Genomic DNA, 27,314 nt, shown 5'->3' on the forward strand with positions numbered 1-27,314 from the left:
GGCAGGTTGGGAGCATGAGCGATCAGCTGCATACATTTGAATAAACGAGGGGTTAAACGGTTGGAAGAAACCCGAAAGCTCACATTAGCGTAGCTGCAAAGAAAACCACGGGCCCGTGAGTATTTGGACAATGACACACTTTTTGTAACTTTGTCTCCTACCTCAAATAATCAGAATGTGACTGAAGTGCAGACTTTCAGCTTTAATTCAAGGGATTAAACAAAAGTATTGGATTAACTTTTTAGGAGTTAAAGCCATTTTTAAAAAAATACTCAGTTTCTCATTTTAACAGGCTCATAATGTACTGTTGATTGACAGACAGTTGGCCCGGTGAGGCCCGTTCCTTTGTTGACTTGCCTGGACTAATGGAATCTTTGCTGGAATCTACTCAAGATCCTTTACCTCGTTCATTCTTAATTCACAGAGTAATAAACTCATAAAAGGCCTGAAAAACCACAACAAACAACTGAAGTAAATTATCCAGGGTAATTATAGTTAAACTGAAAAACTAAAACTACGTGATATAGTTAAATAAGAAAATAAAATTGTTGAAAAGATTTTATGAACTTGGAAAACAAACTAAAGCGAAACAAAAATGGAGGAAATCTCAGGTTTAGCATTTGTTAATTTAGTAAAACGAATTATTTATCGCAAACCTGAATGATACAAGGAAAACCTCTAAAACGGCCTGCACAGCTTTAAAAGAAAATCTTATTCTTAAAAATTTATTTATAAAGCTTCAAATCACAACAGCAGTCACCTAAAGGCACTTTATATAAAGGCCCAACAATAATACAGAAAAAGCTGCTACAATGAAATTGACCCCCCATGACCAAGGACTTGGCGACAGTGGGAAGGAAAAACTACCTTGTAACAGGAAGAAACCTCCGGCAGAACCAGACGCAGGGAGGGGCGGCCGTCTGCCATCACCGATTGTAGCTGAGGGGAGGAAGACCGGACAGAAGAAGTAGCTGCACTAAAAACCTATCAGGAAACACAGCATTCGGTGATGTCCTTCAAAAAATGTTCATTTAGAATTATGTTAGTCGGTCCATATGAGGGACGTGTGTGTAAAAATGTCTGTAATTCCTAAACGGTTAATGCAAAGTTTTTTTTAAAACCCTGGAATATAAACTGAAAGTCTACACTTCAGTCATTAATCACATCATGATTGATGTTTCATTTCAAATGGATGTAGTGATGCACAGTGGCAAAGCTACAAAAAAGGCTGTCATTACCCAAATTTATATGGACTGTATTTACAGCACTACACAGCAAAGGGGATATGTGACAAAAGCACGCTAACTGATATGGAGAAAGTTGGAGATATTTGATAACATGGCTACAGACGAAGGTTAGAGGTAGTGTAGTGAAAAAATTATGTTTGATCAGTTTTGTGTGTAAATTTGTACATTTTTTTTTTCCTTTTACGCTGTTTTATGTGTTTAAGTGTTGACTGATCTGCCAAAACGATCTCTAACCCTTGTGTTCCTCTCCCCGCCGGCTACAGGACAAGTCCTCCCAGGCCCTCAGCCTGAGCAACGTGGCGGGGGTCTTCTACATCCTCGTCGGGGGCCTGGGCCTGGCCATGCTGGTGGCCCTCATCGAATTCTGCTACAAGTCACGCAACGAGGCCAAAAGAATGAAGGTGGAGGCCCAGTCCCAATCCCAGTCCCAACACCCCCAATACCACCAATCTCACCGTCACTGCTACCCCTGCCAGACAGGCAGCCCCCGCAATAGCCCCGAGCCTAGCCAAAGCCAGAGTCCCCGGCCCAGCCCCACCATCCACAACTTAGCCGAGTTTAGTGAGGTTTTCAATGGTTATGGCAGCGATGGGGAAGCTGATAAGATGTAGATGGGGTTTTCGTAGAAGGTCCTCCCAGGCCTTTTCTCCCCCCCTCACTAGCTCCCTGCACAGAGACTGTAAGTGAAACCAATCACACCCCCGCTGCTAGCTTCAACATGCTGAGTGACTGTCGTGACCAGTGGCAAACTGCTTCCCACATTTCTGTCCTATCCGCTCACTATGTGGTCATGTGACGTCCTGGTCTGCGTTCAAGCTTTTTTCTCAGTGTGACAGGAAGCCATGAGTCATCTTCAGACATGACGTCGACTGCGCTGCTTCGCAGCTTGTGTGGCTGCAGATGTTGGTCCTAATTTATTGAGCTGTTTTCCTGCCAAAATCCAACAAACACTGCTTATACTGAACAAGATATTCATCGATAATGCTCAAAGTACACGATAAATGTCATTAATGACAACCTTTTTCTAAATATATCACTAGAAACTAATATTATAATGTTATAATATTATATAATGTAAGCTTGGGTAGTTTCATTGGAATAGAAATCTAGATACAGATGTGTAGAAGATATTTCTAATGTTTTTTAGAGTAAAAAGTTGAACAGCTTTTAAAATCCGAGCCTTACTGTGAAGGTCTGCAGCAGCTGTGGTCATAGTGCTTTTACGCACAGCTCCTTAGACTGTGTATAAATGATGGAGTACCTTTCTGGTTAAAGTAAAACTTTCTTATTATGTCCAGCAGGGGGCGACTCTCAGGAACACCACTGTATGGAAGTCTGAGAAATTTCCCTTCGTTTCCTTTGTTTACACTGTCCTGATGAATTTACTATCCCAGTTGCTAGTTTTAAGCCTTACTGAACCCAACATGATGCTTATTTGGAAAATTATGCTACCATTAGCATCAAGAAGGAGGAAAAAGCAGGCTGCTGTATGAGACTCCCTCAGTTTCTCTGAAAACACTCATGTGGAGGCTTCTCAACCAAACCCTCAATAATTTATGAGTAATGGCAGCTATGTGCATCTTTTATACACAGTCTACGCTCAGCCTATCACAATTATAACAGGGAGGAAAGTCATGATAAATGAGGACCAATGTCTTACTTGTACACACATGTCTACACTTGTGAGGGGATTTCATCTAAACTGCAGAGCATTCGTGCATCAGACGTCCACTCTGATCCTCTGATGAATATGAAGCCACTACATAACAAAAAAAAATCATCTCAGAGCATGTAGGAAGTGTATCTACTAAAGCCATATTTAAGCTGAGGTTAACACAAGTGACACCACCTCTCAAGCTGGACTTTATTGATGTGAACTCTGGATATTTCCCCCAGGTCCCTTGACCATTAGACTTTCAGATAGCTCTCCTCGCTCGATGTATATCTGTCCTACGTGGTTATGTGTCCCCCATCAGCACTTCAGCACAAACTCTTCATTAGCTTGACTGTTGCTTAGTCAGCTTCCCTGTCCCACTGGCTGCAACTATCACTCACTGTGTAACACTGCTGGTGCTAATGGATTTACATGTAGTATGGGGCTGCTACTGTTCTGAATGGCTGTGAAAGGTGGTTGCTACATTACTGTGTTTACATACATTTATTTATATATATATATACATATATTTAAGTGTATAGTTATGGTATACAGTGGGCCCGTTCTAGAAGTTTTTTGCATGTTGGAGTTTTAGTGTTTGGTATTTGTTATAAGTGAGAGGTTTGTTGGTGGAGAAGAATTAATGTAGCCACTCCTATAACTGCTGTATTCCACCTCTGTGGTCCACTCACACCTTTCATCACAAATTTACAAATTATTACTTTACTTTTAAAAGTTCATTAACAAATATTGGTCATAAGAGAAATATTACTAAGTAATTAACTTTAAAATTGTTCCTTTTTATAATATCTATTTGAAATATAAGTATTTCCTAGCATTTTACAACTAAATTACTAGAACCACGCCAAACGGTGTTTACTATGTTACCTTATACTATAATTATACAATACAGTACACCGTACATATTTATTAGACCACCATCTGTCAGATCTATGACAGGTGGTCTAAATTTATTAACATCTGTAAAAATAAAAGATTAAAAGTAAAATTTCTATTTACATTTTAAAATGAGAATTACAAATTTCAGTTAACTGGTTTTTATTTATTTATTGTAGATGACCCCATGGATCTCATCCCAGTTTATACTTATTTCACTTTATTCTATTGTGATTTTAAAATTCTTGTTTATTACCTTATTAAGTTATTGTATTGTATAGTATTGTATTGCCCTTCCAAACATTTGTAAAATTTTCTAAACGTCACTGAGTTTTCCTTCCACCTAGATATTCCATGGTCTACTCCTTAAGTGTAATTACTAAAAATAGGAAGTGTTCAAGGACCACAGTGACTCAGCCACTGGATTGGCAGACCACGTAAAATTACAGAGCGGGGTCACATAAAGTTATTCAAATACATTTATTTTTTAATGTTAAAAAATAAACACCTAGAAACATTTTTTATTAAAAAGAGAGTTCATCCTTTATCCGGCATTAACATCAGCACAGAGAGTGTGCACCAGGAGCTTCATAGCACAGGTTTCCATGGCTGAGCCGGTTTCGTAGGTGGCCCAGCACTTCTGACAGCAAACTGTATATTTTACCTTACTTCTCTTTGCCCACCTGGAGTACCATCACTGGCCACCGGGGGGCTGCAGTGTTGTTTAAAGACACATCAAAGTACTGTTTGGTTCAAAGCTATGGAAGCCCATTTCCGCCACTAAAAAAAAAAAATGGATCCATAACTCAAAATTTCGAGTTATTTTCTCAAAATTCCGAGTTATTAACTTGAAATTTCGATTTATTAACTCAAAATTTTGAGAAAAGCAACTCGAAATTTCGAGTTAGCGCTGCCAATCAGTAATCTACGTGAATGACGTCATTTCCTTGTTACCCGGAAGCTGAAGCCCTCAGCTGCAAATGCTACAGCTAAGCTGTATTACATCCAGTCGTGAATGCACAGATTGCTGAGTGTTTTCAGCCTGGCTTCACAAATGATGAAATCCCTGTGTTATTAACTGAATCACATGGTGTTACTATCAGCAAACATACTCGCGAAAGCGCCAATTTGTTGGGATACGTTTTTGAGTGCACGTTCCTCTGCGCCATATGCTTCCAGGTAACAAGAAAGCGACCTCATTCACGTATATTTTTGATTGGCAGAGCTAACTCGAAATTTTGAGAAAAGTAACTCGAAATTTTGAGTTATGGATACTAGCTTTTTTGTTTTTATTTAGTGGCGGAAACGGGCTTCCATACAAAGCTCACTCGATAAGTTTGGCAAAAAAACTTAAAAAAATTTATTCTGACTGCGTGTTTATTATACTGTATATTCTGCAATAAGCAGAATATACAAGATGTTTTTCTTTTCATTTTAAAGACTTAATCAAAACTTTTTGAGGGAAGTGAATGGTTTCTAGACTACCTCTAAGAAGGTACGATGATAATAAGCAATTTCAGGTTTTATTTAAAACTCCAACAGCCTAAAACTCCAATTTGCAATGCTCCATTTTTTTCTCATCTCCACCTGCTCCACACACAAACCTCTCTCTTCATCTCTTGTCTCCCCAGCTAACATTTACAGAAGCTATGAGGAACAAGGCCCGTCTGTCCATCACCGGCAGCGTTGGGGAGAACGGACGGGTGCTGACGCCTGACTGTCCCAAGGCGGTCCACGCTGGGCCTCCCATCCGCCAGAGCTCCGGCCTCGCCCTGGTCTCCTCTGAGCTCCCGTGAAAACCAAAAACCTCTCAAGTGCCTTATTCCAATAACACCACCACCAACCAATAAAGACCAACAATCACACCGCCCACAAACACAAAGTAACCACAACGCATTCACACAGCTGACGAGTCTCCTCCAGTGGGCGTGACTGGACCGACAACAAACCCCCGCTGGTTAGAGGCTAGTGGCTCGATGACTTCTCTCCGAAATCTGTGGAAACTTGAGGCAGAACTGTCTCTTTTTTTTTTTCTTTTAAACTGGGAAGCGTACGCTTGTGGAAAATCCACTGTGTTTTACAGCTCCAGTGACAGAAGAGGAAGAAGAGAGGAAATGAAAAATATCATGATACGTGATGAAGAGGAAGACCAGAAAACTGTAAACTTGAAACTCAGAACTTTTTTGGATTGCTGTGAATCGTCAAAAAAAAAGAGAAGAAAACAAAACTGAACCACAATCAAGATTGTTTCTGAACTGTATTTGCTACATAGACACGAGCAGCGTTCAAGAGACATCACCGGATATCAACACGGGAGGGTTGACAGCTCAGTGCGCTGAAAAACATTTGTATTCATAAGAACAAATGAAGTCTGTTGATACTGAATATAAGAGCAAACATAGAAAACTGTGAAAATAATAAATATGTATATTCCGTGAACAACAACACAATGAAATCTTTAGCTGTACATAGGGATGACTGTGCTTGCTTTTTAAACAGATGTATATAGCAGATATTGTAGTGAACAGAACTTTTTTTTGGTAAATCATCTTTAAAAAGATTTTATTCATCGCAATAATGAAAAAAAGATGAAAAAGTGAAAAATGAGACGTATGGAAGGCAAAATGTGTTGAATACTTAACTTCATTATATAGGACTATTCAAACTTTTAATGTGAAGGGGTATCGACTGCCCAAATATTCTGATACCTGTTGGAAATTAATAAATATATTCAATGATGAATGTTAACTAGTGCCACCCCCAATCCTTAAACCACAACCCTCACTGTGCAGGCATAGACCCAGAGAGTCGCTCATGAGTAGAGCTTCATAAATCAAGCCTCTGCACTCAGAATATAACTATTTTTTTCATTCTTTGGTCTATTTTTTGTACTCAGAAACGTAAAAGAATTAAACGTCTGTCTCCCGGTTTTAAATGTCGACAGTCAAGTGCTATCTGGGTAGTCCTTTCTAGACCATTATGTTTGCGGAGACGTGACAAAAATCGGACGATGCCATTACTCTCGCTGTATGTTATTTGAAGTGTTTATCGCCAGTAAGACGTCAAACCCCAGCTTACGAAGCCGCCGTTTGTATGTCGAGCAGTGATTAGAGCCCTTCCTTATTTGAATCACTGTGGATCCCCCGGGGGAGGCTGGACACCCTGTAGCAGAAATGTATTTGCTTCGGTCTCAAAGTGTCCTAGTCTCTCCCGGAAGTGGACAATCTGCGATTGGATATGAAAGACGCCACATCTTCAGCAGCACCAGCCACCTTGTCCCTCCCTCCCTCCCTCCCCATCAGCGACGGCTGGGCTGATTTTCGCCGATTCCTGGTTCGCTCATCTGCTGTAGCCCTGTGTGGAGCGGACAAACCAGCTGACGCAGTCCAGGCCGCCATGCCTTCTTGTTCTGCCATCTGTCTTTAGAGCTGAAGTGTAGTACGGCGTCTTATTTTGGTTCCAGCTGTACATCTTTATTTTGATCTTTTTTAAGTAAAAAAAAAACAAAGAAAAAGAAATTACAAAGTGTGATGTGATTTGTGTTTTTTCTCAGATCCATGCACCTTTAACTGTGGAATCAGATGTTTGTGTTGACCAGATGTTGTTCCCCTGTGTTTTAAAAACCATTCAACTGACCACATCTGGGTATTGGGTGGTTCATGCAGGTTTTAACAAGTTAGACTTTTTCTAAATTTCACAGTGGTGCCATTTTATTGGCTTCTGGTCCAGCATTTTTAATCTGTTTGGAATCTGTCTGGGACACCCATTTAATTTCTCCTAGATGTCTGACCTCAGTTGGTCCTGATAAGTTAGAGATCCAAGCCGAGGAGTGGAAATATCAAAGAAAGGAGGATAAAGATGGAGATGCCAAGCGGGAGGAAAAGAGGAAGACCCTTCGTGGATATTGTGAAGGACGACATGCAAAGGTTGGTGTGACAGAAGAGGATGGAAGGGAGCGCTCAAAAACAAACCTTCATCTTTAAACAGAAGCTAGTTTTTTTCAAGTTTGTCCTTACACGGGGACTTGGGTTTTATAGAGCTAACAAAAATGGTTCAAACAGCTTTATCGATCAGATCGAATTATAAGGCAGAGAAATGTCCACTATTTCTGTAGGCACTTAATGCAAATTTGAATAATATGCATTAAGTGCATAGTAACAGTGTTGGTCAAGTTACTTGAAAAAAGTAATCAGTAACTAATTACTGATTACTCCCCCAAAAAAGTAATCCCGTTACTTTACTGATTACTTATTTTCAAGAGTAATTAATTACTTAGTTACTTAGTTACTTAGTTACTTTTTAAAAACACGATTTACAACCTGAAGAGGTGATAAAGTGATAGATCTTTCAGCCCAATTCTACTTTTTCTACATAATCCATCATACAAAATGTAATCAAATGGAAAAGTCTCTTTTTTTAACTTGTTTTATCAGTTTTAATCTTTTAACTTTATGCATCAAGCAAAACATTTAATTATATGCAACATTCTCTGAATTGAATAAATTAGTTTAACATTTAAACCTATTTTCTACACATTCCAGCACATAAAATAAAATATTTTTTGTGTTTTCACTCACTCTTTCAAACAGATGCAAGTAAAACACAGCAGAAAATAAATAAAGTCAAAGACTCAGCGGTCCTTTTGCTCTATTTTCACCTGTAAAGCAGGAGCAGGGTAGGCGGAGGGTTACCCTGGTGCAGGTGTGCTGCGGTCAGTTGAAGAATCCGCGCGAGTGTCTCTGTGAGTTTCCCATCACGTCGTAGCTACTCGGTGCTTGCTCGGAAGTTTAGGGGTTTTTTTCGCTGTAAAAAGAAGTTTTCTTCCCACGCACGATGGACACTAATGTTTTTGTCACTTTTTATGGAATCAAACTCAAAGTAAGGTCAGTACTTCCACACTTTAAACGCTGCACGCTCATACTCTCTCCCGCACTCGATATATGATCCATTGTTGATCTGCACACAGCTGCTGTCACCAACGTCGCACTTGCTTACGTCACTGTCATGAGACATTCTCGCAAAAAAAATCACGGTTTTAGTAACGCAGTAACGCAGCGTTCCTACGGGAAAGTAACGGTAATCTAATTACTGATTTTGCAATAGTAATCCCTTACTTTACTCGTTACTTGAAAAAAGTAATCAGATTACAGTAACGCGTTACAAGTAACGCGTTACTGCCCATCTCTGCATAGTAATTACATAAACTACAAAAAAAATTGAAAATCGTTTGTTTTTTTTAACGTATGTTTCTAGTTAGAGAAATTTAAGAGGCTTATCCCTCAAAACTGTAAATACAAAAAAAGTTGCACAAAATAGTTTCCCACCACAGGAAATTTATTTTGAGTGTCTTTTATTTTTGAAATACACCAATTTTTATATACTGCAGGAAAAACAAAAATAAATATTATAGTGCAAATTTGCAAAAAAAGCAGCATGTGCATCAAAATAAATTATTTCCAGGACTGAGTCCTAAGCATCCCAGAAACGACACAGAAAGTCATAAAGTCAAAGATAACTTTTAAAAACACCAGTCTAGGCTCATGAGGCCCTGATGGTAAAAAAAAAAAACCTACATTTCCGCGAAAATGACGTCACGTCCGGTTTCAGCCAACTAATGGCGGATGTGCGAAAGTTCGCTGTAGGAAGTGTTACGAACAGCTGATCGGGTCGGCAAAGCGTGTTTCTGGAATATTATGTTTTTGTTGCTGCAAGTGCTTTTTATGCAGTTTTTGCAAAGCTTTATGTGGAAGGAAACCGTGACCTAGGACAAGCTGATGGCATAAGATGTAAGTACAACTCCTCCGGTTTCATATGCAAAACAAATTTTTGCGCTAGCTTAAGTGGTTGCAGAGCTACCGGGATTTAAAAATAGTTACGCAAAACAGAGCGTGCCTGCTCCAACCGTTTTAAAGGGTTAATTAATATCTACTGTATTACCAAAAACGATTTACTATTCTCGGCCAATAAGGTATGATGGAGTATGTTTTTTAGAACCATTCTTTTAGCAAAAAAAGGAATAAAAAACTATGAAAGCGGCTCACTGCACAAAAAATCTGTATTACTAAAAAATTGTGCATAGATTAGAAACACTGAAAATAATTATTGTGCAGAAAAATATTCCCCATCAGAGTAATACTGAGCTGATTTCAAACATTTGATACTACGTTGAATCTAAAGTATCTACATATTCTAATAAATCATATTTGTAATTGCCATCCTGTGAGGTCCACATATTTCTGAAAACAACAACAAAATAACAGCTGTTATGAGCTCAATAACACATGCCTACATCTCGATTTTGTTTAAAGTACATTAAAAAAAAAAAGTCAACATTAATACTAAATATATAAGCTGAATTGAATCACGGTGTTAAGGTTAACTGTCACAGGGAGATATTGACTGGATACTGATCTTAAGCCAAAATCTAGTTTTTGTACAGCTTTTTTTGTATAACTTTTGAGCATTAGTAACATGAAATAATTCATCATTTCAACAACAAAACAACAGCCGAAAAATCCACGGGTAACGCTGGATGTTTGATCTGTTTTATGATTCACTGTAGAAGACCTTTTCTTAAATGGGTGTTCTGTAACTTAACTCATATGTAAGCCTCATATTTTAATACAGCATGACTAGACCAGGCATTACATCAGGGAAAGGTTGAAACCACACCGCACATGAGCCTGGTGTCTGTTGTAGGTCCAAACAAAGATGTCTTTTGCTTTATGCTTGTTTTGACCTGACAAAATCCACTTTTTATTAAAGGTGAAGGTAAAAAAGTGAGGATACAGATGCTGAATCAAAGTGAGATGTTAGAGATTCCCATCACTGCCCTCTGCTGATTAAAAATGTTATTTCACTCCATGTATGACAGCTGAAGCCAGTGTGGGAAATCCTTACTTACCTGCAATTAATATCTCTGTAATCAAAATGTACAATGTTGCTATCAGCTGACACTCATTATTTTACCAGGCTCAATAGCCCATCAAAATAAGTGTGAGTATAGATGCCCAGCAAAGTAACATCACCAGGACTGAGGCGTCGTTCCATGTCAGTTTCACGCCACCTCAGATTTATGGGGCGGAAAACACCAGGAATAATATACACTTAATAGAAACTGGGCAAAATTCCAGGTCCTTTGTGGTTTTTGGATATTTTCCTAGCTTTTCTTCCATAACACATACATAATATATACAATATTCATAATATTCTTTAAAACTGTCCAAATTAGGTGGACTGGATTCACAGATATTAAAACTTGAATATGACAAAGAACACATTTTCATCCAACTCCCATTGAGTGGAGAGTTTCTGTAAAAACCATCATAAATTTGGGATAAAATATTGTCTCTGATTTTCTCAGTATGAACTTTTGAAATATTAGGAACATTAGGAATTTAAAATGTAATATTACAGGAATTATGTGATGACAAATGACCAAAAAATTGAAACCTTTATGAAAAGCATCTACGTTCCACTTGTTCCTGAATCGGTGAAACACGTTTGTCGTTTCCACAGCAGCAACAGTTTCAGTGCTGTGCTTTGTTGGAGGCTGACATGTTTAGGCATGTGTTGCCAGGAAACAATAATGCATGCTTAATTTGCCATGAAATAATGAAACGAGACCCAGCTGGCTATTTAACTGGCTGTCGGCTGATGGTTTATTACATGGGTGTTAAACACAAGGCCGGGGGACCCAGAACTGGCCCGGCACAGACTCTGTGGGCTGGATTTTACCCTTTAACTGCAGGTTTTACAGCAGGGCTGCCCAATCCCGGTCCTCGAGAGCTACCGTCCTGCAGCTTTTAGATGCATCCCTACTCCAACACAGCTGAATCAAATGGTTTGATTACCTCTTCAGCATGCCATCATGTTTGGCAAAGGCCCGATAACAAGCCATTCATTTGATTCAGGTGTGTGGGAACAAGGATGCATCTAAAAGCTGCAGGACGGTAGCTCTCGAGGACCGGGATTGGGCAGCCCTGTTTTACAGCTTTCCTCACTCACAGCCATTCATGCTACACCAAATTAACCATGAAATGACAAAAGTTACTGACTTTTCATGACCAAATATAATTTTTGGACCAACTTAAAAAAAAAAAAGAACCTTTGTGTGAATTAAAAACCATCTGCTCTATAGTTCCAGGACAGTCTGGGTAACGAGCTACCTGAACTGTTTCTTAGATTCTTTATTGGCTAGAACTGAGCAAACTGAGACTTGCTGTTGAAATTGCACTTTAATACAATATCTCAAGAATTGTGTGTATAAACATGGCCTTTAATTCCTGATGAAAGTCTGAACTGTAATCACTCGCTGTTTAAATCCACTGTGATGCACAGACACAAAACTACAAATAAGTGTGTCATTGTCTGAAAGCTTACAGTCCTAACTGTAGGTTAAAGCTAAGTGCCGGTCCTACAGCACCCCCATGACTGTGATCCATGAGGGTATCTCACTCTGCAGGTCAGATACCCTCTGATCAACACAACGACAATTTCTTTTCCTAATTTCATGGATTTTAAATTGAAATAAATAAAAAAGAAAGAGACATGATTTTCAATTTGAAGTTTAATGTTAATTCCATGCTGTGTTTCAGTAAGAATACAGATGGTACTTGTGGCTCCGGTGAGAATATCCAGTAGTACAAATCAGATTCACTTTACACATACTGAACAGAAGGAGTAGGAAGAAGAGGAGGATGAGGAGAGGGAAGGGACAGAAGAAAACCTGAAAGAGTCAGGGGAGTAAAGATACAGCAGGCCTCTATTTCCCAAACTGTTTTTATATAGTGCCAATGCAAAACTGCATTACGTTACAATCAAAGAGTGTTGAGCAATCCCCTCCCACGCTCACACTGATGCACATTTTGTCTGTTAAAAAGCCATTACCTAACTATCTGCCATTAGCGAAAGCGCTACAGCCTCGCAGCACAAAACTTGGTCCAAAGAGTGGACAAGGAGAGAGGTCAGAGCGATGCTCGGAGGTGGGGGACGTTTCGTAATTTAACAAAAAAAGAAAGAAAGAAAATGAACATGTGTTGAAGAAGCAGGTGTAGTAACCACAAAAAAGAAAATGTAACGAGGGCACTTAGTTCTTCCAAAAAGCTTTAACACATCCCTTTTAAACCTCCCATCACTGCTGTGTTTCCTCAATGTGACAACTGACGAAGCACGGACAAGATACTGATCATCAACACACGCGCGCACATACACCGGAAAACAGCAAAGTATCGTCTTTAAATAAACTCTTGCACGTGTTACAAATACAGGCAAGCGTACTTGGCAACAGATGATAACAGCAAAATAAAGCAAAATAAAAACTGTGCAAGAGGACGTGAACCTTAAAGGGGGTACAGGCGTGCAAAAAAAAGAAAAAGTAATAAAACGAAGTGAAAACCCCCAGGGTGGGAAAAACGAGGGAGATGGCGTGCATACGAGGAGAAAAAGGTGGGGCAGGAGGGTGGAAATGGAGGGGATTGTAGAGTAGGAGTGGGCTGCAGAGTAAACCCAGCTGAACACTGTGGCTGGGGACAGGAGACAGTGCTGGGAGGAGGGAGTTAAGAGAGAAGGAGGGGGAGGAAGAGGAGGAGAGCTTGTCTTGTGTTGTTCGGTCTCACTGGGCCTCGTCCTCCGCATCTTGCAGTGCTTCTTTGTTCTGTTCTTCACCTGAGATGGAGACAAAAAGCACCAACAGTCACTGGGCTGCTGCTATACACTTAAAGACATTTCAAAAGCATCACCGGTGACGAGCAGCGTGAAGTGAAGCATGGATATCTAAACTACAGGACGGTTTGCCAGTCACGGATTTAGCCTGGACCTTAAAATATTGAATTTTTAGGCTTCATCCATGGTTGGAAAACTGCCTGTAAATCAGAAAATGATCAAATACTCACATAAAAGTACGTAACAGCTGTATAAAGAGCAGTAAGTACGATGACGGCACTAATTTAAAAGCCCTTTATGGTCCAAATGGAGTGAAATTAAGAAGATATAAACAGGGTTTGACATAACCTGTGTCCTGTGGGGCAAGCAGACTGGCCAGCTGCTGTTCTGTGACAGTGTTTCAACAGCACACAGGTATGATCTCACCTGTGAAGTAACCCATTTTTACCGCTCTTTGCTGTCAGTAGCCTACTGTCACATTGAATGAAGCGTTTGAGGTTAATGAAATTAAGAGGTGTTGAAAACAGCAGGGCTTCAAGACCCAACAGCTCGAGCTTCGTAGAATAAAAACACCTGCAGGTGGCTGGCATGTTTGTGTATGAAAACATTTTTGTACACACTTTAAAATATTTAAATAATATCAGCAAACCAGGAATGGGGATAAACAAAAAAAACGCTCCCACGGGTGTTTTGTGTAATATTTTCCAATATATCCCCTGGTCATCCGCAGTGAGTGTAAGCTGTCAGCCTGCTGTTTACCTCAGCTGTCAACATGCCCAGTGTGAATTATCCACGTACATTTGCTGTGGAGGATGCCATCAATCTTTGTGTAACGAGTCCGAAACGAGTTGATGAGTCAGTGAAGCTAAATCTGAGGTGATGAATTATTCCTCTTGGTAAGAGCTGCAGCTGTTTCTAAAGGTTTTTTGTTTTTGTTTTTTTTTTTAAATCTTGTCAAACTCGACCAGTACGTGATTAAACTCTCGTAAAACCTGAGGATTTCCTTTAATTATTTATCAGTTTGAAAGTGTGATTTTTAGGATACTTAAGCCAAACATTAGTCGGTATAATGTTAGTTTATAACCAGCTGCTATTTGTCGTTTTCTGACTGAAAGCTGGAAACAGGAATATCTGTGGCTGAACTTTGTGCATATGCCTTTACAGGAGTTTTCCTCTTTAGGAGGAGTATATTTTAAAGAATCACACAAACGTATTTTTCTGACATAATGTTTGTGTTCTTCTAAACCAGCGGTGTCGAACTCCAGGCCTTGAGGGCCGGTGTCCTGCAGGTTTTAGATAACACCCTGGGTCAACACATGTGAATCCAATGATTAGTTCATTACCAGGCCTCTGGAGAACTTCAAGATATGTTGAGGAGGTGATTTAGCCATTTAGATCAGCTGTGTTGGATCAAGGACACATCTAAAACCTGCAGGACACCAGCCCTCGAGGCCTGGAGTTCGACGCCTGTGTTCTAAACATTGTAAAGGTCAGTTTCTAATGGTGAAGTAGTTTGCCACTGCCCCCTCTGGTGGCTATTAGAAAGAATGCAGCTTTGAGGCACTTATGCATAGACCCAGAGACTACAGACATCTTTTAGATACAGTCCAACAAAGCCAGCCATGCATTTAAATAAGGCAACATGTGTAATCTGTCTGCAGCTGTAATGTGATAAATTTATCTAATTTTAAATACTTATGTCCCTGATTAAACTGATTTAAGTTTAAACGACCATCATTGTAATAAGCGGGAGACGCTCAGATGCTAAAAATAACCCAAACATTTACATACAAACTGCAACTTTCACCAGTGACCGTCAACGTGCAGGCCAGTAAGGAGGAGCTGTGTGCAGACTTACTAACAAGGGCGAAATGCTTTGTGAACCTGTGCAACTGGTTGCTTAGAAAGGTTACCATAGAGACCGCACAGCCATCCGTGTAATGAAGCATTGAGAGGCACAAATAACAAAGGCCTGAGAATCTGTCATGATTAAAATAGAAAGCGTAACGGTGCTCATTAGCACCGCGGCTAACTGTGATGTGAGAGCACTGCAGGACACGGAGCAGCAGCCTCACATGCTGCCACTGCAGTTCCTCCGTTATGTCACACTTCCGCGAGGCTGCGTTCACAGGTTTCCAAACACCGACCCACACACATGTGATCTGCTGTGATGCCCCAGTGTGCAGGATTCAGTCACACCGACATGCATTTGTGAAGAAGCAGAGTGTCCGCAAATCCTTATGGTTAAATTAGAAGATGGAGTCATTTGTATGGTCACAGGAGGAAGGTGGGTTGTGTTTCTACATTTCAGATTCACAAGCCCACAACTGTGAGACTGACACCAGCATTTAGGGTGCAAAGCTTAAAAGCTGGAAAATTAACATTATAAAAACTGAAGTCGCCTGGTTCACTTAGAATAACTGATCATGGAGATAATCGTCCAATAACAATAATTTTGAAGGGGACCTGTTACACTTTTCCAATATTTTCTATCAATTATGCAAAGTCACAGTGGTGGAGGCTCATATTAAACATGGCTCACATGATGAGAGGAGCACATGCACAAGGCTCAGGTTTCAGACTGCTCTAAACACTGTTTCCCGCAGTTTTTTCTACTCTTGGCTCTGCATGATGCCATTGAGAGTTTGAGAGGGGCAACCAATCAGAATAAAGGTGGCTTGTTTGAAACCACAAGGTTGTGTAACCATGCAAAGCCATTCTTGTAGAGGATAAGAATTAAAATATTGAGCAAAGGGACAAATAAGCTACATTTTATAGCTAGATTTGGTTACTTTGTGTAACTGCACCTCACTATGATACTTAAAAGCCTTGGCATAGTGACGCTTCATCTTTCTCATTAAGACATTTAAAGTAAATGGTCTGGTTCTTATACAGTGCTATTCAAAGCGTTTTAGTAGTTGACCAGCTACCTCCTGAGCTAGAGCCACCCCTGATGTGTCAAACTGGTCTCAAAGACAGTCTGGATATACTTTTGTAATATTATTAAGCACCTAAATATTACTTTATGAAAGGTTAAAAACACAAAACTGCCATTTAAAGTAGTTTAAATTGTTACAACTCCGATGTGAATGTGTTTTACTTCATTTGATAAATAGTTATACTGAAAATCTGACTAGGCCAAGAAGCAGATTCGGGACGTCGGCCGTTTACTGGGAGGTATTTCAGCCTTTTATCTAAGTTTTTTTTGACTTGCGGAAGACAAATCAAACATAGACAATCAAACATAGTGCTGAAAAAAGTGGAAGAGGTTAGCAACACAATGCGACAAATTACCACTCTGTACCCCTAAAAACACTGGACTTGGTGCTGTGAGTAAGTTAGTGAGGGATGTTAGGGTGGTGAGGCAAGACTAACGGCTTGAGGTGGAAAAAAGCCCAAGACAAGAGGAATGACTTACAAAATAGACCTTTAAAAACAGAGAAGAGAGAAGGAGGAGGGCTGTCCTTAAGAATCTACAGGGGAGAGAAGTTAAAAGAGTTCGTGAGTATCGACCCTGAAAGGAGGGAGTGATTTTATACACTGCTCAAAAAATTAAACACTTTTTAATCAGAGTTTAGCACCAAGTCAGCTAAACTTGGGGGATACTGATCTAGTCAGTTAAGAAGCAGAGGGGGTGGTTAAGGGAAAAAAATGCCAGACGCCTCCACCTTTAAAATTCTCATCTTCTCTGGCTGATTTTTCTCTAGTTTTATGTTTGGATAGGGTCACTGTCACTACTGGTAGCATGAACCGATACCTAGATCTTACAGAGGTTGCACAGGTAGTCCAACTCCTCCAGGATGGTACATCAATACGTGCTATTGCCTGAAGGTTTGTCAGACCCTACGCTGGTGCAGTGGGTCCTGGTTCCTCCTGGTGCATGATGATGCCCGGCCTCATGTAGTGAGAGTATGCACGCAGGCTCTTTACACCACTGATTGGCCCCAGCATCCGCCAATAGAACAACATTTTGTTTTGGTCCTTCCAATGCTGCCAGACCTCAGACCGCCCAGGAACTCAGTGATGCCCTGGTCCAGATCTGGGAGATCCCGGTGGACACCATCTCTTAAGGAGAATGCCCCGAGGTTGTCAGGCAGGCATGCAAGCACGTGGGTGCAATAAAAACTACCATAGTACCATTTTTGCATTGCTGCAGTGAAATTCTGGCAGAATGCACTAGCCTGCCATCTTTGAATTTAGCTCTCTGTATGTTAAAGGCTTTCATTTCTGTCAAATGATGTAGCATCCTAACACATTACCATGCCCATATCAATATAGTTATCCAGTAATTTTTTGGAGCAGTGTAGAAACCACAGAACTCAGAGGAAAGGCCGGACGAAACCTGTTTGCTAGATTTTTGACCATAAAAGAGGCAGAAATAAAAAAGGGGCAAACAAAGAAAGCAGAAATACTAAGCCTGAACAGTAAAGTCATGGTTCTCTCACCATCTCCCTGCACATCTGAGGTCCATAGTGTCAAGTTGTCACGTAGCAACTGCATGATAAGCGTAGAGTCCTTATAGCTTTCCTCACTCAGGGTATCCAGTTCTGCAATGGCATTGTCAAATGCTTCCTTCGCCAACCTGTCAGCAGAGAAGATACGAACCAACACAGAGGAGCTGAGGATTCACTTCACACAGTGGAAGCACAGACATATCAAAAGTGAAGCAAATGTGGAAGTGTGACAGTCGGATCCACCATTCATCCATCACATCTGGTGTCCAAAATCTAATTATTTTTCTTAATCCATGGACCATTCTGAATATTTATGTGTGCCATTATTCATTTTCTGCTCCTTATCTGGGTCCAGGTTGCAAGTGCAGCAAGCTAAACCCTGCTCACCTTCTCCAACTTATCTAGATATACTCCCAAATGTTCCCTGGAGGCTCTTCCCATGGCCAACCTGGAAGATATCCAGGAAGCAGCCTGGTGAGATACCCAAACAAATGACCGGCTGGTGCCAGTGTGATCTTTTTTTCAAACTGGAAAACTGTAGTCCTTTGCCGATAAGCTACGCTGTGAGACGAGTCAAAATAAAGTCAATGTGGTTGAATAGCCAGTTCATGAATCATTTCATCTGGCACCCTGGATGGCTCAACTCCTAAACGATGCTCCTCTTTGTAATGAGTAATGAAAGGCAGTAATGAGAGACCGAGAGTCCAAGCTGCTTATATTATCCAAGTCTTCTTTTTTCAGCCTACCACAAAAGTAAGAAATAAACTACTGAACAGCACAAAATTGACTTAAATTTTAAATTTCTTTCTATAAATCATTCCATTAAAAAGCATAAGATGACATCCACAAACTGCTTTTACTTTCACACCTTTTTTTTTTAGTTTGTAGTTTCCTTTCAGTTCACTAACAATCTTGAAGCCTCACGTGATGTAAAACCCCCGTAGCCCCATCAAAGACGCCACAGGAAGTCCTGCTTGTAGACGTCAAACTTGTTTTGTTGTTTTCGTGCACCCCCCCCCCACACACACACACACACATCAAAAACAACTATCTCGTGCACTCACCTGCAAGCACGGTCCGGCGAGTTGAGGATTTCATAATAGAAAACAGAAAAGTTAAGGGCCAGTCCCAGACGGATGGGGTGCGTTGATGGGAGTTCGATCATGGCGATGTCGCTCGCAGCTTTGTACGCTACCAAACTGTTCTCGGCTGCCTCCTTCCTGTCGTTGCCTGTGGCAAACTCTGCCAGGTACCTGTGGTAATCTCCCTTCCTGAGTGGGGCAAACACAAAGGCCATGAAGAACATATGGGCAATCTGAAGGGTAAAGCCACTTTTAACTGTTCAAAATAAATCAGGGGTATTGGTTAATACTTATCATGGAAAAAGATTTTTTTTAATAAAAATGAACAAAGACCACATTAGGATCATAGGTACAGTTAGACCGGCGCCTAATCCCCTTAACTAGGGCACAATTCTAATCAGAGAAGCATCTTTTAGAGGGCAACTAAACAGAGTAAGCAAAACACTCCTGAAACAAGCTTCGTTTACTCCCAAGTTTGTGATTTTCCTTCAATCATCTACTTCTTAAATTTAAGAGAGGTACCGTGTACCATTTCATCGTGGGAGATTAAAAATGCATCCAATTTTTCTGACAGGCCAGTTTCTGCACAGTGCATGATTTTTACCCCACAGCCTCCAGACTTCAGCTTCACCTCAACCTTTAATGGTTTATTCTAAATGGGACAGGGCTGTGCTCCTCTAAATAAGGCCACAGAAGCGGAGAAAAATACTAAATAATAAATATCAGACTGTCATTTGTGATTAAAAGTTTAGTCTAGTTATGCAAGGCATCACAACCCAACAGTATCTTAACAAAATGAGAGAAAATGTGTTAGCAAATGTTTGTGTTAAATGGCCAAACAACCCGAAATTAACATTTTTCTTATTTAACAATCGATTCTGCAACAACAAACATACATTAAAAAACTCAGAATGTCCCATAATTTGTAATAATCTGGGCGACCACACCACTTTCCTCATTTTGTTAGTACAATTTCGGATATGAACTGGATACCTACATTTTATAGTAGAAAACCTTAGATTCTCCCGTGGTAGCAGCTAAGATGAGATGCTTGTCCAGTACATCCAGAATGTCATTGCAGATTGATTTCAGCTCTTTCTCAACCTGCAGAACAAAACACAGATGCTTCTGTTAGTACACCATGTTCCTACTCACTCTGTGTGCTTTGAGACCTTTGCAGATATTGGCGTGTTCAATTAGACAGCACTAACCTGACAGTGTTTGACAGCCACTCTTGTGCTAGCTAATGCTATAAAAACTTTTTCCAACTTGTTGTGCCTTTTCCATAGTAACAAATAAGCAGTAAACAATGCCACAAAGAAATAAAGAAATGCTTCCCATTGATGGCTAACTTATTACCTGGACCAGGGACCTGGTCTGGTCTCCACTTAAGCAAACAGGGCTTCTTCCTGGCTTTTCACAATAAAAGCCTTCATTATATAGTATATGAAGGCTACTTACAACAGACCTCTCTCCTTTATCTTTTTTATTTTTAGGTTATGAGACACATTTTAACAAATGAATATTTGACATCTATGAAGCTCATTTTGAGGTCCATTAACAAAACAGCAAACAAAACAAAAAGGTGAAAAAAGCTTTTTGTATAAAATAATGATAAATATAGTGGAGACCAGAGAAAGTTGAATAACATAATTCTAAAAAACCTAAATATAATGCATTTGCTTCGATGCTTCGTTTAATCCACAACTCTGTAGCGCTCAGCTGTCACCATGTAAGCGCAAGCGCTTCACCCACATTTGCAACTAAAAATAGACCTGCAATTCAAGGCTTCAGAGTTGGATTCGAATCAACACAAAATATATTAATTAAATAAACTGTATTAATATTTGAAAGTACTTTTCTAAGTCTTTTTTTTTTTTTTTGCACGGCAGTAAAACTGAGCCGCTGACCTGTAGCCGTTAACATGGACACTGAATTACTATTAACATCTACACCATCAGAACGTCTGCAGCAGGAAACTTCAGTTCTGAGAGTGCTGATATGCTCACTTTTCTATACGTCGCTCTTTATTTTCTACAGGCTTACAGGCCCATATTCTTACTCACTAGTACATTTAAGCACACACACCCCACATCCCAAATTGACCTCATCCAGGAGATGAAACTGAACTCTTTTTTTTTGCCTCATGCTAATGTAAGAAAGAAGAGTAAAGGCTGGTTAACTTTATGTCTTAGTGTAGGTTGTAGGTCTATTTGACTTTACTGTGCTGGTGATTATTTAAAAGGAATGAGCTGAGCTTTTTATTTGACTGATATTTAAAACATTGCAGTTCATTTTGAAAGACCTGTTTGTTTGTTTTTTTATCTCTTGAATATTTATTATGATTATTAAGAAAAGTATTTCTCATAGGATTACTGGATGGATACGACAGAATACTTTATTAATAAAATAATCAAGTTTTGCAGCTGTAGCATAGAGCTTAGGGGATTTAACTCCAGAGTCAGCATGCAGTTAGTCCCACAGTGGGCGTTCTCTGAATTCTGCTGTTACTGGGAGTTTCTCTGGAGCATAATTGGGAAAAAATGCAATTTAGAGTTATTTCGTGGCTGCCACCTGCCTCATCATTTTGGGCTGTGAAACCATTTCCTGGAGGAGAGCTCTCATCTCCATGAAATAACTGTGCAGGTACTAATGTCTAACCAGTGCTACCTCAGTCCTGAGGGTTTGTTTTTTTAAATCACTCTGTGAAGTAGTGGCAAGAAGAAAAAAATACAATCACTTCACGTGTGGTAAGAGCAGAATCAGAATGAAAAACAAGGACAGCATCAGATGTGGGTTTAAACTGCGTCTGACCGTTTTCCTGTATTCTCGGATCATCTTTAGTTTGTCTTCGCCTCCTTTGTTTTCTTCTTTCTGTTCGAGGCTGCTGATTATCCTCCAGGAGGCTCTCCTGGCTCCGATTACGTTCTTGTACGCTACAGAGAGAAGGTTCCTCTCCTCCACCGTCAGCTCCACGTCCATACTCGCCACGTTCTTCATCGACTCCACCATTTCTGAAAGAAGCAAAATAGAAACAAACGGCTGAATGTCGGGTGAATTATCCACAGGACGAGGGGAGCAATGTTGGAACTACCATGATTTTTCTTTTAAAACTTTAAACTCAGTTTCAGGCTGTTTGAAGCTTCACCCACATAGGAGAGGGGATCCAATCAGAAAAATGCTTTCTGAAGGGTGGGGATAGGGGAGCCCTCTTGTTTTAGACCCGGGGTGGGGAACTCCAGGCCTCAAGGGCCGGTGTCCTGCAGGTTTTAGATGTGACCTTGATCCAATCACAGCTGATTTAAATGGCTAAATTACCTCCTCAACATGTCTCGAAGTTCTCCAGAGGCCTGGTAATGAACTAATCATTTGATTCAGGTGTGTTGACCCAGGACGAGATCTAAAACCTGCAGGACACCGGCCCTTGAGGTCTGAAGTTCCCCCACCCCTCTTTTAGACAGTCAAGAGGCTCCACTGAGGCCTAATTTAACACAAATAAAGATTATTTTGAAATGTGAATCATGCAAAGCCACTCTAGGAGAATTAAGGAGGTTTAAAGGAGGGGTTGCTGAAGGAGCTAATACTCCAATATTTGAGCTGAAGTATTAAATTTACTGATTGCAGATTTCAAGATCAAAAATAGGAAATTTGCATAAATTTCATTACATCTGATTGGAATTATAAAGAGAAATTTTCTGCTGGGTTAAACAACAGAAAAGGTAAATGTGAAAATATTTCTGCTTTAATATTCAGCACTGAGTCTTCATTACCGTTATTAACATTCATTGTTTTTAAATTAAAAGCAAACACATCTTCATGCCATTAGCTCAGTCCTGAAAGGTTTCTGTCATCTTCAGTGATTTATTAATGGAGCGCCCGGGATGCTGACCAATTATAAACTCCTCTAATGTAGACATTTACCATCGTGGACACCTTCGGGGAGGCGATGGAAACTGAGCCAGAACATTAAACCAGAGGGCTGAGCCAAATCATCTTCAGTACGTTAAAACATCTCATGTTTGATTCATGGCAGCAAAACAAAACGATTGGCACTTATCTCAGGAGTAATTCGTCAGCACAACGAGCTTCTTCCCCGAGGGGTCAAATAAATGAGGCAACGGGGAGCCTCTTTAATCAAGAACACAAACACCGAAAATTAACTGGATCTGTTTCAACTTAAAAAGAAATACCTTTATTCTAGCATGTAATAACTTACATAAGAAGCATCAAAGATGGCAGGATGAAAGACAAAAAGTGGTTAAAACAAGCCACACACCACATTAAAACATCTAATTTGGATGTAATTTCTTGCCTTGTCACCCAGCCCAGCGCTGGAGGGAAAATACAAGTGCCAATCATCCAGTTTGTGACGTATGATCATATACAGTCAGCAGGAGCAATGAGCTGGTTTACAAACCAGGAGGACTCAACATGCTGCTCCACCTCGGCCTGCTCTCAGAGCAAATCAGTGAGCCCCTCGTGCTTTTAAAGCATTTTTCAAGTGAAGCCTCCACAGGCTGTATTTGGACACCAAGTCATTAAAAGGAATCTGCACAAGCACAATAGACGTTCACGACCTTTTTTAGCTGTGCAGTGGCAGACAAAGCTACTCCCTATCATAGTAAAGATGTAGGTAAGTAAAAGTGACATGCATCTCTGTTTGAATACTAAAAAACTCATTTTTTTTATCAGTGATCTCAATTATGTAACACTGTTATTCATTTACTTAAATGCTCAGGTATTCAACTTTGGAAAAAATGAAATTTATAGGAGATGTATTTAACGTGAGGGCTGTTCTATATCTGCTTTGAATCTACACCGTGGGTACATCATAACCACAAACTTTCTGAAAGTGTAAGCCACATCGTGCTGTGCACCTCCTTAGAAACCACAGCTCGCATTAACCCGGCAGTTCAGTATTGTCGTTTCCTCTAGTGCATTTCTGGCTACTACTTCTTCTACACCCAATTTTCAAACTGACTAGAAAAGAGAAACTCCACCGCCAACTAGGATTTTGGTTGTGAACCAAAACTACATGGGCTCGACTCAGCCCATAAAGTCCATCATGTAAGGATGCCCGCTGGTCCGCTCTCAGCCGTTTCTACCATAGTGCTAAATTTACAAAATATACAAAATTGATTTAATTTTTTTATTCAGTATGCTGTCAAATGAGTGACTGAGCACAAAACGAACGCAGATTTCTGCTTCGGCTTTGTGACCCAGAAGCTACGTCCACGACCTCTACCAAAGGAATTCTGCAGGTACCAACATGTTCAACGAGAGGCCTGGAGATCTCCACAGTAGCCGAAAAGTGGATCAGAAGAGAGGAAGGCTCTTGTCCAATCATTGATTTCCAAACACCGGGCGCAGGGGGTGCTGTTGACATTTCAACAGCACTGGGTGAGTGACTCTTCCAGTCTGCATGTTGAAGTATTCTTGTGGCAATATATTGAACCCCGAGTTGCCCTTGATACAACCATCAGAGGGTGAGTGTGTGGAAATGTTAGGTTAAAAGCACTTAGGCATAGGAGAAATACTTCTATGAAGCATTAATTATAGTAGAAAAGCACTGCGTAAGTACCAAATCCAATATGCATTAGCCATTATCGTATTTCTGCTTGTTTGAAATTGTTACTTTCCAGCTACATGCAGGAAAAGCTTGCTTTTGGCCTGTACTGCAGCAACCTGTTCCTGTGATGTTTTATTCCTTTTTGCCTTTGTTTCTCTTCCTCAATTACTTCAGCTGGAAGCTTTTTATAAGCAGCAGCACCCCAGAAAGAAAGACCAGCCTAAAAATAGCACAAACACAGACACTGGCGTGTTTGTTTGCACAATGATTAACCCATAAAATGCATGATTAAATGCAAATTTATATTGACGGCAGGGAAATTTCTGCACCCCATCTACAAAAAAAAGAGGCAGACACTCTGAACCAAATGGCTGCAATTAATACCAGCAGCTGCAGACAAACTTGGGAAATGTGACTTTTTGTTGAGAAAGAGGTTCGTTTTCACACTCTGAACCAGGCAAACGGAGATCAGAGAGTGTGGAAAGTGCACAGTTTAACACATCAGCGATGCTTTCACGCATAAACTCCTGCACACAGCAGGAGGTAGGCCATTTTACACCAGGGCTGGGCGGTATGCTGGTCATAATTCCACGCATGACACGAATCTTTCAAATACTGATAAACTGGAGAACAGCCAAAGAGCCAGCTGTGGTTTCTATACTGACCACCGGGAGCGATGCAGATCGACAAACCGAGCATCTGTCTTCCACACGGTTTTAGTCATATGACGCAAGAATTAAACATCCTCTGCTAGCACTCTTAAAAAGGGCAAACATCATGGCACTATAATCTGAAGAGTAAACTAGGGCATGCTGGGTAATGCTAACTTACAGCCTGTTGGAAGCGGCTCCATCAAAAGTGTGGAAAGACTCCACAATAACTAATTGAGGAGCCCTGCCGTCAGTTTATTTAAAAGGAGACTTGCTTTGCAGCTCTGCCAAAACACAGTAACAAGGAAACAGAGATGGTTTTAAACATGGACGTAGCTTCCACATTGGAAACAAAGGCAATGTCTGCTGCAGTAAATCTGCACCACCAGACAGCGACAGCTGAGCTACAAAAAGACTTCCGGTACTATTGATGTTCATGAGAAATTCGCCGCAAGTACGTTCCTGCTCAGTTTATGGGCTCAAGGGCTTGTAAAGATCATTACGCTCATTGTTAAGGCTAACAATTAGCGAGCTACTTTGCCAGTAAAGAAGCACCCCCTCCTCGTTACATCCGATTCGTTTTTAAACCGCGATGGCGAAAGCCTTCAAAATAGGACCTCAGATGCCAATGGGTGATGTCACTATATTTACATCTTTTTGATACAGTCTATGCAGGGAATCAGGTGAGGATAACTCAATGCTAACAGCTGTTTTCACTTGAAAACTTGACTCATTTGTGCCACAACATGGAGTTTATACACTAGCAGCAACAGACCAAATGTTAGCTTTATTTATAAACGGTGGCAAAAACAGCACAAACAGACCGCCTCTGTGCTTAATATTAGTTCCATTTAAACAACTTTGAGTAAATTACTGTTCTAATTGAAGAATGAAATGTGTCATGTTTGTGGTGGCTGCTTTGGCTTATTTTACTTGTTGCATGGCAATATGCAGTTTCTAGAAAGAGGAATTTAACTAAGGAACTGCAAGGCAGGCAATACTAATAAGATTTCCTTGCCTCATGACTGTGTACATTTACTAATATATTTTTTGAGATTACTGAAAGGCACTAAAGGCAAACTAAAACTCTTCAGGTACTGGCTCATCTGGACTTCTGATCAAGATTACAGTTTAGGTACAAGACTAACATCTTATAATGACCAGGCTGAAAAACACCTTGTAGTTTGCCAGCTACGGCGCAAATTGAGAAGCCCCTCAGAGAAGAAGAAAAAAGTTGATCCGCACAGAAATTCCTCAAACGTGATTTTAAGAGCTTAATTACGTGCACGTTTTCCATTAGACTCACTGCCACACGGGCTTCTCTTGAAACCCTTTGTGGGGCCGATTTGTAAGCAATAACTGGAGCCGTTTTCTGGGGATTTTCCACTCGTTATTGATCAGAAAGATCAGCGTCAGCGGAGCTGCAGGTCGTGTTTGTAGTGGTATGGGCATTCGTCGTGGTTTTTTGAATGGAGTTCGGCGTGACGGGGCTGAAGAAAGGCTAGCCAGCTAGTTAGCCGTTTAATAGCTCGCTAACTAAGAAGAACCGCTTAGCACCGCGTAACTAACACAAATGTTCGCTGGCAGCAGTGCACACCGCGGGACACGCTTTCCAGCACGCTGGCTGCGCCTTCCTCATGAGCTGAAAACTACATTTAAACGTATATTGTTTCATTCGGCTGGGGAAACCTCCGCCATTTTGTCTCGTCTCACCCAACAAATCCATGTGAACTGCTTCACCTGCGTCTCCAAACCCCCTGCGCAGGGAGACAGAGGGGGAAAGAGGGGCCAGGCGGTCTGCAACCACCGATATCTGTCCGCAGCCTTACCGTCATATCTCTCCGCTTGTTCGGCGAGTTTAGCCTGGTATACTAAGTTCTCTCTGTCCGCCATGGTGCTCGGATACTGGGGCTTTTCGTGGCGTCCCAGTGGAAAGGGAGGATTATCGGCTGCTCTGCGATTCCTGGTGGTGGATCAGCAACAGCACTGTCGCTTCGCTGAACCGAAGAGCCACCGGTAGCACTGGCGTAAAGATGGCGCCGCTGCTCCATCCGGGAAATCCACGCAGCGGACTCATCCACGCCTACAGCCTCCAGCC

The 27,314-nt window shown here is 40.7% G+C and overlaps 2 protein-coding genes and 1 long non-coding RNA gene across 6 annotated transcripts in view; 2 read left to right on the forward strand and 1 right to left on the reverse strand.

The window, feature by feature from the left end:
* Positions 1–7,298, forward strand: part of gria4b (glutamate receptor, ionotropic, AMPA 4b) — a 164,422-nt gene extending 157,124 nt beyond the window's left edge. For all 3 annotated transcript variants that reach the window (XM_082549399.1, XM_082549400.1, XM_082549402.1), the window contains 2 exons: positions 1,511–1,648; positions 5,430–7,298. In XM_082549399.1, coding sequence (XP_082405525.1) covers positions 1,511–1,648; positions 5,430–5,594 — 303 coding nt within the window. In that variant the 3' untranslated portion in view covers positions 5,595–7,298. The remainder of the gene's footprint in view (positions 1–1,510; positions 1,649–5,429) is intronic.
* A 2,062-nt stretch (positions 7,299–9,360) lies between these two features.
* LOC309715912 lies at positions 9,361–25,740 on the forward strand. The gene is made up of 2 exons (XR_014279331.1): positions 9,361–9,584; positions 23,322–25,740. It is a non-coding gene; the product is annotated as an uncharacterized lncRNA (long non-coding RNA).
* On the reverse strand, positions 12,350–27,266 carry LOC309715911 (14-3-3 protein epsilon). 2 transcript variants are annotated; one of them, XM_082549392.1, is made up of 6 exons: positions 27,046–27,266; positions 21,812–22,011; positions 19,995–20,101; positions 18,980–19,186; positions 17,907–18,043; positions 12,350–13,464 (listed from the first exon to the last, which is right to left on the reverse strand). In XM_082549392.1, exons 1-6 carry the CDS (start codon positions 27,107–27,109, stop codon positions 13,412–13,414), a joined length of 768 nt encoding a protein of 255 aa, XP_082405518.1. In that variant the 5' UTR covers positions 27,110–27,266; the 3' UTR covers positions 12,350–13,411. The 2 variants fall into 2 exon arrangements, with proteins under 2 accessions (XP_082405518.1, XP_082405519.1); XM_082549393.1 differs by lacking the exon at positions 27,046–27,266 and adding an exon at positions 22,150–22,243.
* Between the last annotated feature and the right edge of the window lie 48 nt (positions 27,267–27,314).

Source organism: Aulonocara stuartgranti, assembly GCF_965226115.1.
Source record: "Aulonocara stuartgranti genome assembly, chromosome: 10".
NCBI classification, from domain to species: Eukaryota; Metazoa; Chordata; class Actinopteri; order Cichliformes; family Cichlidae; genus Aulonocara; species Aulonocara stuartgranti.